The sequence below is a fragment of the Protopterus annectens genome, chromosome 4.part0 (assembly GCF_019279795.1).
Source record: "Protopterus annectens isolate FY-2018-M chromosome 4.part0, PAN1.0, whole genome shotgun sequence".
NCBI lineage: Eukaryota > Metazoa > Chordata > Ceratodontiformes > Protopteridae > Protopterus > Protopterus annectens.
Window position 1 is genome coordinate 1,855,505,094 of NC_056733.1, and position 12,751 is coordinate 1,855,517,844.

Here is a 12,751-nt window from a genome sequence, read left to right on the forward strand (position 1 = left end):
TTAAGGATTGTTAGCAAACAGAAGACAGATAGCTAAAATGTTTCAGTCTTGTAGGAGTAAAGTTGCCTCCCCAAGTTAGTTAAACAAATTGCATAATATTTCAGAAATTCCTGGTTATTTTATTTATCCTTTGTTGACAGAATTAGCCCCACTAGGCTATTAGCCTCTTTTCACGAAAGACCCAAGGTGGTATTCATACAAGGGGACATTTGACCAGGGCACTGTGGAAACTTTCCTCACTCTTTGTCATGAGATCATTTACATCCTTCTGAGCTAGCAACAGCTCAGACAAATGGGGCCTCAATTTAACATCTCATCCAAAGGACAACGTACTCGGGAATGCAGCAACCCTCCAGCCCCCCATGCTGCACTACAGTGTCAGCAATCAATGGAAATAGAAACTACAGCCTTCTGAACCAGATGTGAGTGTGCAACTTGTTACATCAGAAACACTGACAATTGACACTGTCTATTATAATAAAGAACGCTACTCTGCATATATAAAACTGACAGTAAGTGTTCCTGTTCTTGATGATGTCAAAATACTGTAAACAATCTTGTAAAATCTGATTATTTACAGCAGAAAAAGAAGAAAACCCACAAATGACCTGATTGGCTTTGACCCCTCTTGCTGTTGTCCATGATGAGAACTGGGATATATAACATCAAAGCAAACTGAATGCTAAGTATGCAGCTGCCTGTAATATGGCTGGGTAAATTGAATCTATAGGAGAAAACAGTATTTTCTAGAAGAGGTACACAAAGAGATTTCTGATGTACATTTCACAGTGGATAAACAGAATGATTCTCATAAGCACAGACAGCACTAATAAAATCAAATATTAGCAAGAAGCCTTAAGTGAATGAATCACAACACAGCAAAGTATTTGTGTAACATTTGGAGTATATAGTTGACAACACTAAGTGCATAACTGTGGTATCAAATCATTACAAGTATATAATTTATATGCAAAATAAGCTCATATATAAATTCTAGGCACTCAGTCTTAAGATTAGTACAAGCCTTGCCTCTTTATCAACTAGAGACTGGAATTAAACCCTGTACCTGGCATTTGTGAGGTGAAGGCCTCAACCATTATTTCAACCCTCTTCCCATAAATTTTGTGAAATCATAAAAGATATTTCCCAGATGACACTGGTAAAAATTAAAATACATATTTTCCTATTATAATCAGAAACATGAACCCAAGGTATTTCAGCTTGTACATTAAATGTACAATCTTGTTTTTTAAACAGTCTCTGTTAAAATAATAGAGATTAAACAGAAGCTAATTTCTGCTTAAGTACTTCCAAAACAGTTTCTATCACGTGTGATAGGCTGTGTGCAATACATAGTCCCATATAAGCAGAGCAGTGCAGGAATCCACTCCCACAGTATCCTATTGGTAAGAAGGATGTCACTTAGAAAATCATCTCTACCAATAGAATGCAGTTGCTGTATTGTTATACTGACAGAGAAAGCTTCTGTGGTTGTGTGTTTGCATGAGTGACAGTCAAGGAAAAACAGACAAAGACGAGCATAATGGAGGTGTTAAACACTGCATGCAAAGAGTGGGGGGGGGGGGGACACCAGGGAGGGATTAGAAGAATGGAGGTTAGTTAAAAGCATGTCTGCTGAAGTTATGCCGACTATCTATGAGAATTAACGTTACACTTTGGATGCAAGAATCCAGGCACAAGTAAAGTAAGTTAAAATCAGAGCACTGTAATGAAAGCAACCTTATCACTAATGCATGCACATTGCTAATGCTAAGAGTATTTGTTTCTGAAGAAGGGCATAACATCATGCTATAACCTTTAAAAGTGATATACAGACATGGTTCATGCAGAGAAAAAGCTTTGCCTAACCATGCTAACATGAAAAATCTAGAGTTGGATCATGTAATGTGTAAAATTGCTTGGTGAAGTTACTATACTCCACAGAGCAGCAAAGATAGAAATGTAGTGACTCACCAGAAGCTTGATAGCCATACATTCATCCTTCAGAAATACTACAGGTAACAAATACAGGGGGTGTTATATACTAGAAATCATTTGACAAAAGCAAAGGTGTGGTTAGGCTAGAAACATAGATTGAATACAGGAATAAGTATAGATGGTTATACACTCAAAGCCTCAGATTGCATTTATTCCTTAAATAAAGAGAAGTAATGATAACACTGCGGTGTTTATCCAATGTTCTCTCTGCTCTTTGGTATTTATTGAATAGATGCATTTTATAGCAATAAAAGACTGTCATGTCTACCCTGGCACCCTCCAGATGCATCTACTCTTCTCTAGAGCAAAAGGCAGATCCATTCTTTCTCTGATCAAAGTGTGAGACCTACAGCACATGTGTTTGCTGATCAGAATATTTTAATAATACCTTTCTAGATATCTTAAACTACCATGCACCCTCTAGAACAGTAAGGATAAATAACAACCATGCCCCATGGCTCACAAAGGAAACTAAAAACACAGTGAAAGAAAGGGATAAAAGCTGGATACTGTTTCAAAACGATAAATCCCCTAAACTAAGGCAGAATTACCTAGAACTTTGCAATAAAGCTAAAAGACAGATGATTAAAGCCGACAAAACTAACTACTATATAAACACTCAAAACAAATATGCACATAATCCACAAAATTGTGGTCCAGCATAAATAAAATACTATACCCAGGAAAAGCCTCCACCCCTACCCCTGTGCTCCCAAATAATGATACCAATATCCCCGCACAATTCAACAATTTCTTCACAGAAACCATACTAAAACTAGCAAACACCCAACCAAACACAAGCACACCAACACAACTACTCACCCCACACCACAATAAGGAAACACAGACCACTACTACCTTCTCCCTACAACCAGTCCCAACCAAGACAATCTCAAAACTCTTTCAGCAACTTAAACCAACTACCTTGGCTGCTGACAAATTACCTGCAGATTTCCTTCAGATATCTGCAGAGGCCATATTCTATCCTGTATCTAGCCTCATAAACAGATCTCTATCTGAACATAAAGTACCCACCTTATGGAAAACTTCACATATCATTCCACTTCATAAAGGCGGCTCTTCCCTAGAACTGACCAATTGCCGCCCAATTGCTATCCTATCCCCTCTATCCGAAATACTGGAAAGAGTCGTCCATTCCCAAATAATATATTACCTCCAAAAAAACAATCTACTATCCAAAACCCAACATGGCTTTAGACCCTCCCACAGCACCACTACTGCCCTCCTTTACTATACCAACACAGTTAACCAGCATAGGAACAAAGGCTTATTTCTATCTTCCATCTTCTTAGACCTATCAAAGGCCTTTGACATGGTGAACCATAATATGCTTCTCCAAACCTTGTCTAACCTTAACCTTTGCTCTGCCACAATAAGTTGGTTTCATAGTTACTTATCAGACCGACATCAAGCAGTACTATGGCAAGACAAACTGTCCACCCTACTGCCAGTTTCCATAGGAGTCCCTCAAGGATCTATCCTAGGCCCTCTACTATTCTCTCTTTTCACTAACGAGATCTCTTCAGCCCTACCTACTGCCTCAGTAGTGCAATACGCAGATGATACTACCATTACATGTGCCGCCCCAAACATTAAAGAACTACAAACCCTGACCCAATCAAACTTCACTCTAGCTGAAACATGGTTTGCCAATATCAAACTTATTCTCAATCCCAACAAAACTAAACTGATTCTGTTCAATCCCGGAAGATCCCATCCCTCAAAAGAAACATTAACTATAAACTCTAAAAGTAATATTCAAATCACACCAACTCCTCACACAAAACTACCAGGTGTAGAAATCGATCACCAACTAAAATTTGATACCCATATAGCACAAACCATCAAAAAAGTGAACAAGAAACTAGGCCTACTCTATAGAAACAAACAATTCATGACCACACATACTAAAACTACTACTGCTAGAACCCACCTGCTATCCATCCTACTATATGCCTCCCCCATATTAACCAATCTAAGTCAAAAAGACCTAAACAAAATGGAATCGTGTTACAACAAGTTTGCCAAATTTGCCACTGAAACCTCACATAGGTCCCATCATTGTATATCCCTAAAACAGCTCAGCTGGCTAGAGCTACCCCAATGTATTACTACTAAATAAAATCTCAACAGCACAAAAGCTCTACCACCTACCAGATAAAATTCCAGCACTACAGAGCATTATTGAGCCTTACAGAACCACTAGAGAACTAAGATCTAGCAACCAAAATCTAATAAAAGTAATCAGACACAAAAATGAAGCAGGTAACCTGCACAATAGCCCAGGCCTGGAATACACTGCCAAACCACATAACCGCCATAACCTCTCCAAAACAATTTAAACACCTTCTAAAAAAACACTACTCTAATAATTGGCTATGCTCATGCTACAGATCCCCACCAATATATATTTAATCCTACAAAGCATTGTAAAGTTCCTTGTAGAATTAACTTATCACTAAGATCACCACCAATATATATTTAATCCTACAAAGCATTGTAAAGTTCCTTGTAGAATTAACTTCTCACTAAGATCCCCACCAATATATATTTAATCCTACAAAGCATTGTAAAGTTCCTTGTAGAATTAACTTCTACTGGCCATATGAATGAAGAATTCTTCCTTACAAAACTGAATCCTAATAAACAGTAACCTCCTAATCTAAGACTATCTATCTCTCAAATTGTATCCTAACAATTAAACCAACTCTAGAACTTTTTCCCTAGTAAACACCTGCTCTTTTGATGCTCTCCCTACTAGAAAAAAAAAAAATTATTACATTTTGTACGACTGCCTAAATATGACCTATTGTGTAGACTAAATATCTAGCAATCATTTTTATGTGACCTATGTATCATGTGATATTTAACTGTGTATGACTATTTGCTGCATAGAATCACACTGACAACTTGCAACTTTGACATTAACCTCTATTGATGCTTATTACATCTGTACCAAATGATTTAACCAACTTGTAAATTAACTAACTTGGAGCTTTTCTCCCCGGGCCTCAGCTGAAAATGGACCTGCATCCAGTCGGACTTTCCTGGTTAACAAATGTAAAATAAAATAAAATAAAAGAATATGAACCTAGGCCCATTCAGTTAATGTACAGACAAGAATCGGGTACTGGAAGTGAAGTGTCATACATGTGGTGTACCCAACCCCCATCACCCATCACCCCTCATCCTAACTCCTACCTAAAAAGCAGTGACATCTATTATACTTTCTTCTATGGAAAGGAATGAGAGTATATACACATGACAATCCTTCTAGCTTCATATGCAGTGAGGGTATCACCCTAGCCCTAATAGTACTTGCCATTAGCTCTTATACTCTTACAGAGGTCAGACATGCAGTCAGCTGGACAACACCCCTCCAAGATTGGCGGGTTAGCAATGGCCTATCACGCCCCTCCCACGACACCTGGCTTCCAGCTTTCCATATTGCCAACTGAAAAATGGTCACCTGTGGTGTAATCTACTCAAGGCTTTATCCTTCCACACCACAGATGGCAAGTGTAATTGTTTTATATGCACACTTTCATAAAAGTAAAAATAAACAGGCATGACTAGTATATAGGAAATCATGATATCTCTTTGTGTTTTAAACAGACAAAAAAGGGCTTTGATGGATTCTCCTTAATTGGCTAGAGAGTGCAATAAGAAATTTACTTAGGCATTCTGCAAGGAAAAGCATATGACAACAGGACAATACTGCAAAGAATGCACCAGAATGTACCAATGCAATTAAAGGGTGAGACTGTTACTAATGAAGTAAAGAAAGCCTTTTTAGGAGGCAGCTACAAACTAATGTCTACAGGGAGTGTTGGCATTTCAGACATCTCAGAATAGTCACCAAGGACGTACAAGCTTTATTACCTATTACTTTATACATCCATGTTCAAAAATTCCAGGTGAAGTAAGCTTTGAGAAGCAGTCCTACATGTAAAGGGGTATAGAAGATTTAAAGCTAAAATAAATTGTAAAATTCCTAAGCCCAAAATGCCACAACATAGAAGTAATGAAATGTTTTTTTGCACAGATGACATTGCGTGTCTGGTTTGTATATCCTTCAGGAGCAGAATAGGGCCTAACAATGGAGGTTAATAGATATCCAAAGTACATGCATGTGCAGTTGGAATTACAAAACGACATAAAATACATTATTTGTTTAATCAGTTCACTGATTATGAGACCATGAAAAACAGTACAAGAAACAATTGTCAACAGGTTACATTAGTGAAGAACTGGGAAGTTTGATTAGTAGTTTATAGCCGGCATTTGATCTAAAAAAATTGTGTATGACACATTAATCTTTGCAGAGCTGTGCAGAACAGTCACTAGGACCACCCATGGCTTAAACAATCTGGTTAACATGGATATGAATAACAAATTCCTTTGTAGCTTTCATGGTGTTTTTTTATAATCACACAACATATAAAAAGCATAAAAGTTAAGAAAGCCAAAAACAGCAAATATCAATTCAAAATTATTTTCATGTACTCATACATAGCACTGTTTAGTGGGTGGCAAACACAGAAAGGGGGAAGCACTTGATAATATCTGGCCTTTAAAATTCCTTCCAAACTTGATAATTTCTGCATTGTGCTTTTCCTTCCTTACTTCCATGGGTATCCATGTTCTCAGTAGACACAACATAAACACAGCGTTGATACGACTCACTAAAATATGCTATTCTGGCACAGGTTTATTATAGTGCTTTAAAAGCTTAGGGACTAAAACAGTCCTTCTTCAAGGGTTAATAAGTTACTGTTCTTATACATGTATTTTTGTGGCATTTGTGGCTCCTCACATCTGACCATTAGCTTTTCCTGACAACCTCCTCTCATTCACCTGAGTCCAGTTACCCTCCCAATGTATAGGTGCAGTAAACAGATTGTGCCATGCTGAGGCAGACTCACAGTGTTGATAAACAGTGTTTTTGCTGTTTTGTTCCTGTCCTTTTCACAAACTCATCCCATCACAAAAAACACGTGATGGTTTGCTAGCAAACAGTTCTGTATCTACAGTCATTCAGCCACAGCTCTGACATCTAAGGAAAATTCCCAAAGATGTACTTTGCATCCACCAGGGATCAACAATAATGTATGCCCAAGTGTGCACACCCACCACCCAGGATGGGTGCCCGTGTGCACACCCACTACCCAGGATAGGTGCCTAAGTGTGCATGCCCATCACACTGGATGGGTGTCCATCCTCCTTGGCTATGTCATCAAGAATTGTTGTTTGTCTTTTTGGCTTTTCCTGGTTAGGGGTCGCCACAGCGGAACTCCGGTCTGCTAATGATTGGCAGTCGATTTTTATGGTGCCGAGTTGCCAACCCAACACCCAACCTTCAGTGAAGGCATGCCCATTCACGCATGTCTTTCCGAGGCCACTCGACCATGGGAAGGACATGCAGACTCCACACAGAAAGTACTCCAGCCGAGAATCAAACAGGAGAACTTCTTGCTGTGAGGCAACAACGCTACCGCTGTACTACCGCGGCTCATCTGCTATGTCATCAAGAGTATAATCCCTTAATTGAACTCAAGTCACCTAGGCCACAATCAGAGTATTTATTTATTTGACATTTATTGACCAGGATAGCCTGACTGACCTAGCAACCTTTTTCAGCAGAGGCCTGGGGAGAAAAGCTCAGCAGTCATATGCAGTAGTTTAACACACTAAGAAATATAGAGAGCACATAGTCCATTAATAAGATAAAAAAAAAAAAACAGAGTTACATCACAAGGTTAGACAGACTATTAGTTTGTACAACTGAATGCACAGATTTTGTCCAATACAGCTTGTCAAAACTATTTACAGGATACATTCATATGTACAACAGGAAAACAGATAGTTCATTTAGAAGCAAATTTGTATGTCCATACAGTGTCCTGAATATAATACAATCCATTTGTCACATGGTTCAGAAGTAGCATTTTAGATGCCATAAAGGCAGTAAGTTAAGAAGCAAATACATTTGTTCTGTGAGTGTCCACAGTACAATAAAACACCTAGTCATCAGATTCAGTAAAAGTATTTAAATATCATATAGGGATTCACAGAGGATGTAGCTCTAGTCCAGGGTGGTGTTAAGTATAAGGGGAAGTTTAAATGAAGCAGTGAGGAGTAATTAAGTTCACAGAGAAAGGATGAGAGAGGTAAGGGAGGAGAAGGGAGGGTTTTTAAGGTGCAGAAGTTGTGAAAGGGGTAGACCGGATAGAGATACTGTTAAGAGGTTCAAGGAGGATGTTTACAGTGGTACGTCCAGGAGTTTATTAGGAATTCTTTGAGAGCATTTTTGAATTCTTGAGGATGTTTTACATTTCTAAAAGATAGGGGAAGTTCATTCCATGAGAGGGAAGGATTTTAACTTAAGAGGTTTTGTCCAATGGATATTTTTGGCTTGTAAATTTCTAGCAGATTGGTCAGAGTCTCAGAGGATCCTGGGAAGGGTATAGAGGGTGACTAGTGAGGAGATATTAGGGCTTGAAGAGGATGGATGGATGAGCAGTAGTAGAGACAGAAGCAGTTTGTGTTGGAATTCTAACCAATTTAAGGTCCTGAGAGAAAGACAGTGTGAGACTCAGAGGTTTCTTTAATAGCAAATCTGTCAACTTTATTGTAGGTGGATTCAAGTTTAGCTAAGAGTGAGGATTGGAGATTAGTGAGCTGCAGAAGAGACTAGGTAGAAGGTAAGCATATGTAAGGGAAAGTTGAGATTCTTATTAGAAATTTTTTTTTATTTCTGTAAAGGAAGCCTACTTTTTGGTGGGTTTTCCTTATGCACTGGAGAACATGATGGTCAAATCTGAGTTGGTCGTGTATGATGGCTCCCAGAAGCATACTATGTGTTTCTACCATGACCATTGTATTGTTAAGAGATTTAATAGAGAAAGAAGGTTTTAGGTGTGTGAGGGATTTGGGGAGGAATAACAGTTTAGTCTTTTTTGTATTAAATATTAACTGGTTATTCTTAGTTAGGTTAGTATTACCTCTAACACCACTGGTGCAGGTTTTGATGATATGTACAGTGCTTTAATACCAACTTGTTCTTAGAAAGAGAGAAGAAAATACCTTAGTTATTTCCTTTCACTAAAAGTGACAGTTTAAAAAAGTACTAGTATAAAAAAATTATGCAACTCAGGTGCTTAGACCCATGACAGATAACAAAGCAAGGGAGAGCCCCACAGGGTGCGTGTGTGAGAGAGACAGAAGTTAGGGGGTCATGGCCAACTGCAAACATGCACACGAAGTACCTACCAGAATGAGAAAGATTTGTTGGTAGAAAGTACAAGAGCCTCAGTTTGCTATTTATTAGTAACTCACTCTGTCAGTAACAACAGCAGTACCTAGTAACTGTAAGACAATGCATACTGTACATCAGTGTTATTCTGAGATATTTTTATTTTCTTCAACAGGCAGTGCTAATGACAAAAATTTCCTGGTCATCATCTATATATAGCAATAGATATATATCAATAGTTAAGTAACACAAAACCAGAAATAACTGATGTTTGTCATCTATTTACATATGATCTAACTGACTCCTTATCTCAGTATAATAAACCATGAGAAAGTGTTGCAGTTCAAAGTGCATTGCTTTCAGAAGAAATTTTATAAACTGTGTTAAGGCCAAGGAAGCAATGCATGAAAATAAATAATGGACATGCATTAGTTTTCATATGTAGGGAGAACTATACACAAAATAAGTACTGTAAAATCCAAAGTATTGTAATTTGTTCGTCATTGTGCAAAGCAATTCACAAACACTGCATACTAAGCAGAAAAGAACAAATACCAATGATTCAGAACTAGTAAAATATTCACACAGAAAACATAAATTGGATGGCGGAGTGGTGCAGCGGTTTGAGTTGTCACCTGACAGCAAGAGGTTATCTGGTTTGATTCTTGGCTGGGGTTCCTTCTGTGCTAAGTCTGCATGTCCTCCCTGCATTCATGCGGGTTTCCCAACAGGTGTTCAGGTTTCCTCCCCCGATACAAAGACATGCATCCAGAGTGTTTTTCCCCTGGCCTCCACTGAAAATTGGTTTGTTCCAAGTTGGACTTTCACAGTAAACAAATTTTAAATAAATAAATAGATAGACAAATAAATAAATATATAAATATATAAAATCACAAGCTCGCCCACCTCAGCAGGGACTTGCAGTATGGAAAAATCACAAAATTGAAGTCCAGTACAGAATGGGGAATACATAGCAGATACTGAATGTTCTATATACAAACAGTATCACTGAGATAAACATCTGATTACCACTCACAACAGGCATGGTCATAGGGACTAAGACTGACCTAAGACATATTTCTCATTGTAGAATTTTCCTGGTCCTCCCCAGTTCAAACATAGCATTTTAGTCTATGATACACGTCTAATACTTCATTGCTTCCTCCCCATTCATGGCTGCCTTGCTGCTCTAATTCTTGGAATCTTCTAATGTGACTCCTTGAATTCTGACAGACTTCTGTAGGGATTCAAATTCTTGATGATTTTATACACTCCAGCATGTCAAAACAATGTCCAGATGGAAGACAGGCTGTTTTGTTTCCATTTTGTGCTGTTAGTACATACTTGGCAATGACATCTTCCCATTAAACCCCACAAAGAAATGTTCTACTCCCCCTTTCACAGTCTCTGTCTTCACATAACTCACTGACTGCAAAGACATAAGCAAATCTCGTTAACTTGGCTACAAAATGAAATAAGCTTGCTCTAAAAGATTGTGCTCCCTGTCTTTGCATCTTCTTCATTATGTGTCTCAGTCTGAATTTAATCAGTAATGGCATTAAGAAGGATGTTTATGCCTTCTTTTTCTAAATAAAATAATTTCATAAATATGCAAACTCTGTGCACTGTGTAAGCACACAATACATTCAAAGCAATAAGTAATTGCATGTTTAATATCTTTGATAATGAACCGCAGCAAAACAGTCATAGGGAACACAATACAGTGTTTAAAATGAAAGCAATGAAACACAGTACGGCTCTGCGGAATACTGACGTAACCCTTTTGAAACACAGCGGCAAAAGCAGAAATGTTGATTAGTGAATCAATACAGTAAATGGATTTTGTGGTATAACTGAATTTTACAAATTCAATTTGGGAAGATGTAGTTTTATACCTATTACTGTTTCTCTGTCAGTATATTGAATTAGCAAGCTCTCTAGAGCTGCCTGCTTTGACTTGGAAGAAAGCCTTAGTCAGATAAATGAATTACCTGAGCAGCGGAACTTCTTGCTCTTGATTTGGTTGATGCGTTTGTTGGCAAGACGACGTGGGCTGCTGCATCTGGTGCCACTGGTTTCTATTGGATTATCCTGCAGGTAATCAGCTAGCCACTTTAAATGGCAGTCACACACCAAAGGATTCTGGGCTAAATGTCTGCAAGAAGCATACCATATGTAATCAGCAGGAGCAGTACATGTTCTTAGTCAATGACATTTCTTAAAAGTACAATCAGAATGTAAAACCAGCTCCTTAATATTTCCAAATGTGACACCAAAGAAATAATATTAGTCAGGCAAAGGAAAACATCTGCTAACCTAGTCTGTGCTTTCACTCCTTCTCAATGCAAGGTTTTCCTCTCCTACCATTTATTAGCAGGAAAATAACATTTACATTAACATGTTTGTTTTAATATCAGCAACTTTCCAGCTCATGTGGTCAGAATTGTCTTCAAGAATCACTGGCCTGCAATATTCCATGTAAAATAAATAGGTTAATAACAATGAGAAGCTGATTCCCTAAATTTTGAATCTCATATGTATGACACCAGCAGGCTGTATTACAACAACATGCTAAAGCAGAAATATTGAGTTTTAGCCCTGCCGTAGTCTTACAGACAACTCCTTCCAACTTCATGGCCAACATAGCACATTAGATTACTCCTGATGCATACACTGTTAACTATTGGCATAACACTATTGAAGACTGAATGTTTTTTATGTTACCTCTTTAGAAATCTCTCAGAACCATCACCTGTCCTTTTAAATGCTGCATGGTAGTCATCTATCAATCTAATCAATCATGTTTATTTTATTTTACATTTGTTTATGGTGGTAGTGCACTGATCGCTTTTAATCATTTCCAGGTACTGCCTAGGTGAAAAATAATTCACAAAGAAAAAAAAGAAGAAAAAAGAAAAGTGGAGCAGAGAGATGGCAATAAAACCAGAATGGAAAGTAACCATATACAAGGAAAACTGCATAGTAGCAAGTAAGAGCAAAAGCTACAAGAATCAGAGAAATGCACTTTTTACATCATGGGGGGAGTACGATGCAGAATGAGGGTCAGGTTGGGGAGGGTAGAGTTATGAGATGTTAGTAACTGAGAGAAAGAAGCTTGAGGTTGAGAGTCCCTTTAGGGATGTGGCCTGCAGGGTGGTAAGTACAGTTTAATTTGGTGTGACAACATTTTAATGTTCTGCTCTGAAGGTGGGGAAGGGGAACTGTAGTTCCTTTAGGTGTAGGTGGGGTTCCCATAGTTTATTTTCAGTACTGTTGACCTACTTTTTTAGTAAAACTTTCTTTTAAAGAATTTTAATCATGACACATTATTAAAATGCAGTCTCCACCCAATGCATTTATTTATTACACTCTGTTGACTGTGTTAGTACCACTAGGTCCATGGCCTCTTTTCATTCTGAAAACAGAATATTTGGACAGGACACAGAGAACGTCTCCTACTGTTTTCGATAAACACTA

At 38.0% G+C, this 12,751-nt stretch overlaps 1 protein-coding gene across 2 annotated transcripts in view; it reads right to left on the minus strand.

Moving 5' to 3' along the window:
* LOC122800048 (slit homolog 3 protein-like) overlaps nt 1-12,751 on the minus strand; it is a 2,083,326-nt gene that overhangs the window by 427,086 nt on the left and 1,643,489 nt on the right. For both annotated transcript variants that reach the window (XM_044069531.1, XM_044069532.1), the window contains one exon: nt 11,266-11,429. In XM_044069531.1, coding sequence (XP_043925466.1) covers nt 11,266-11,429 — 164 coding nt within the window. The remainder of the gene's footprint in view (nt 1-11,265; nt 11,430-12,751) is intronic.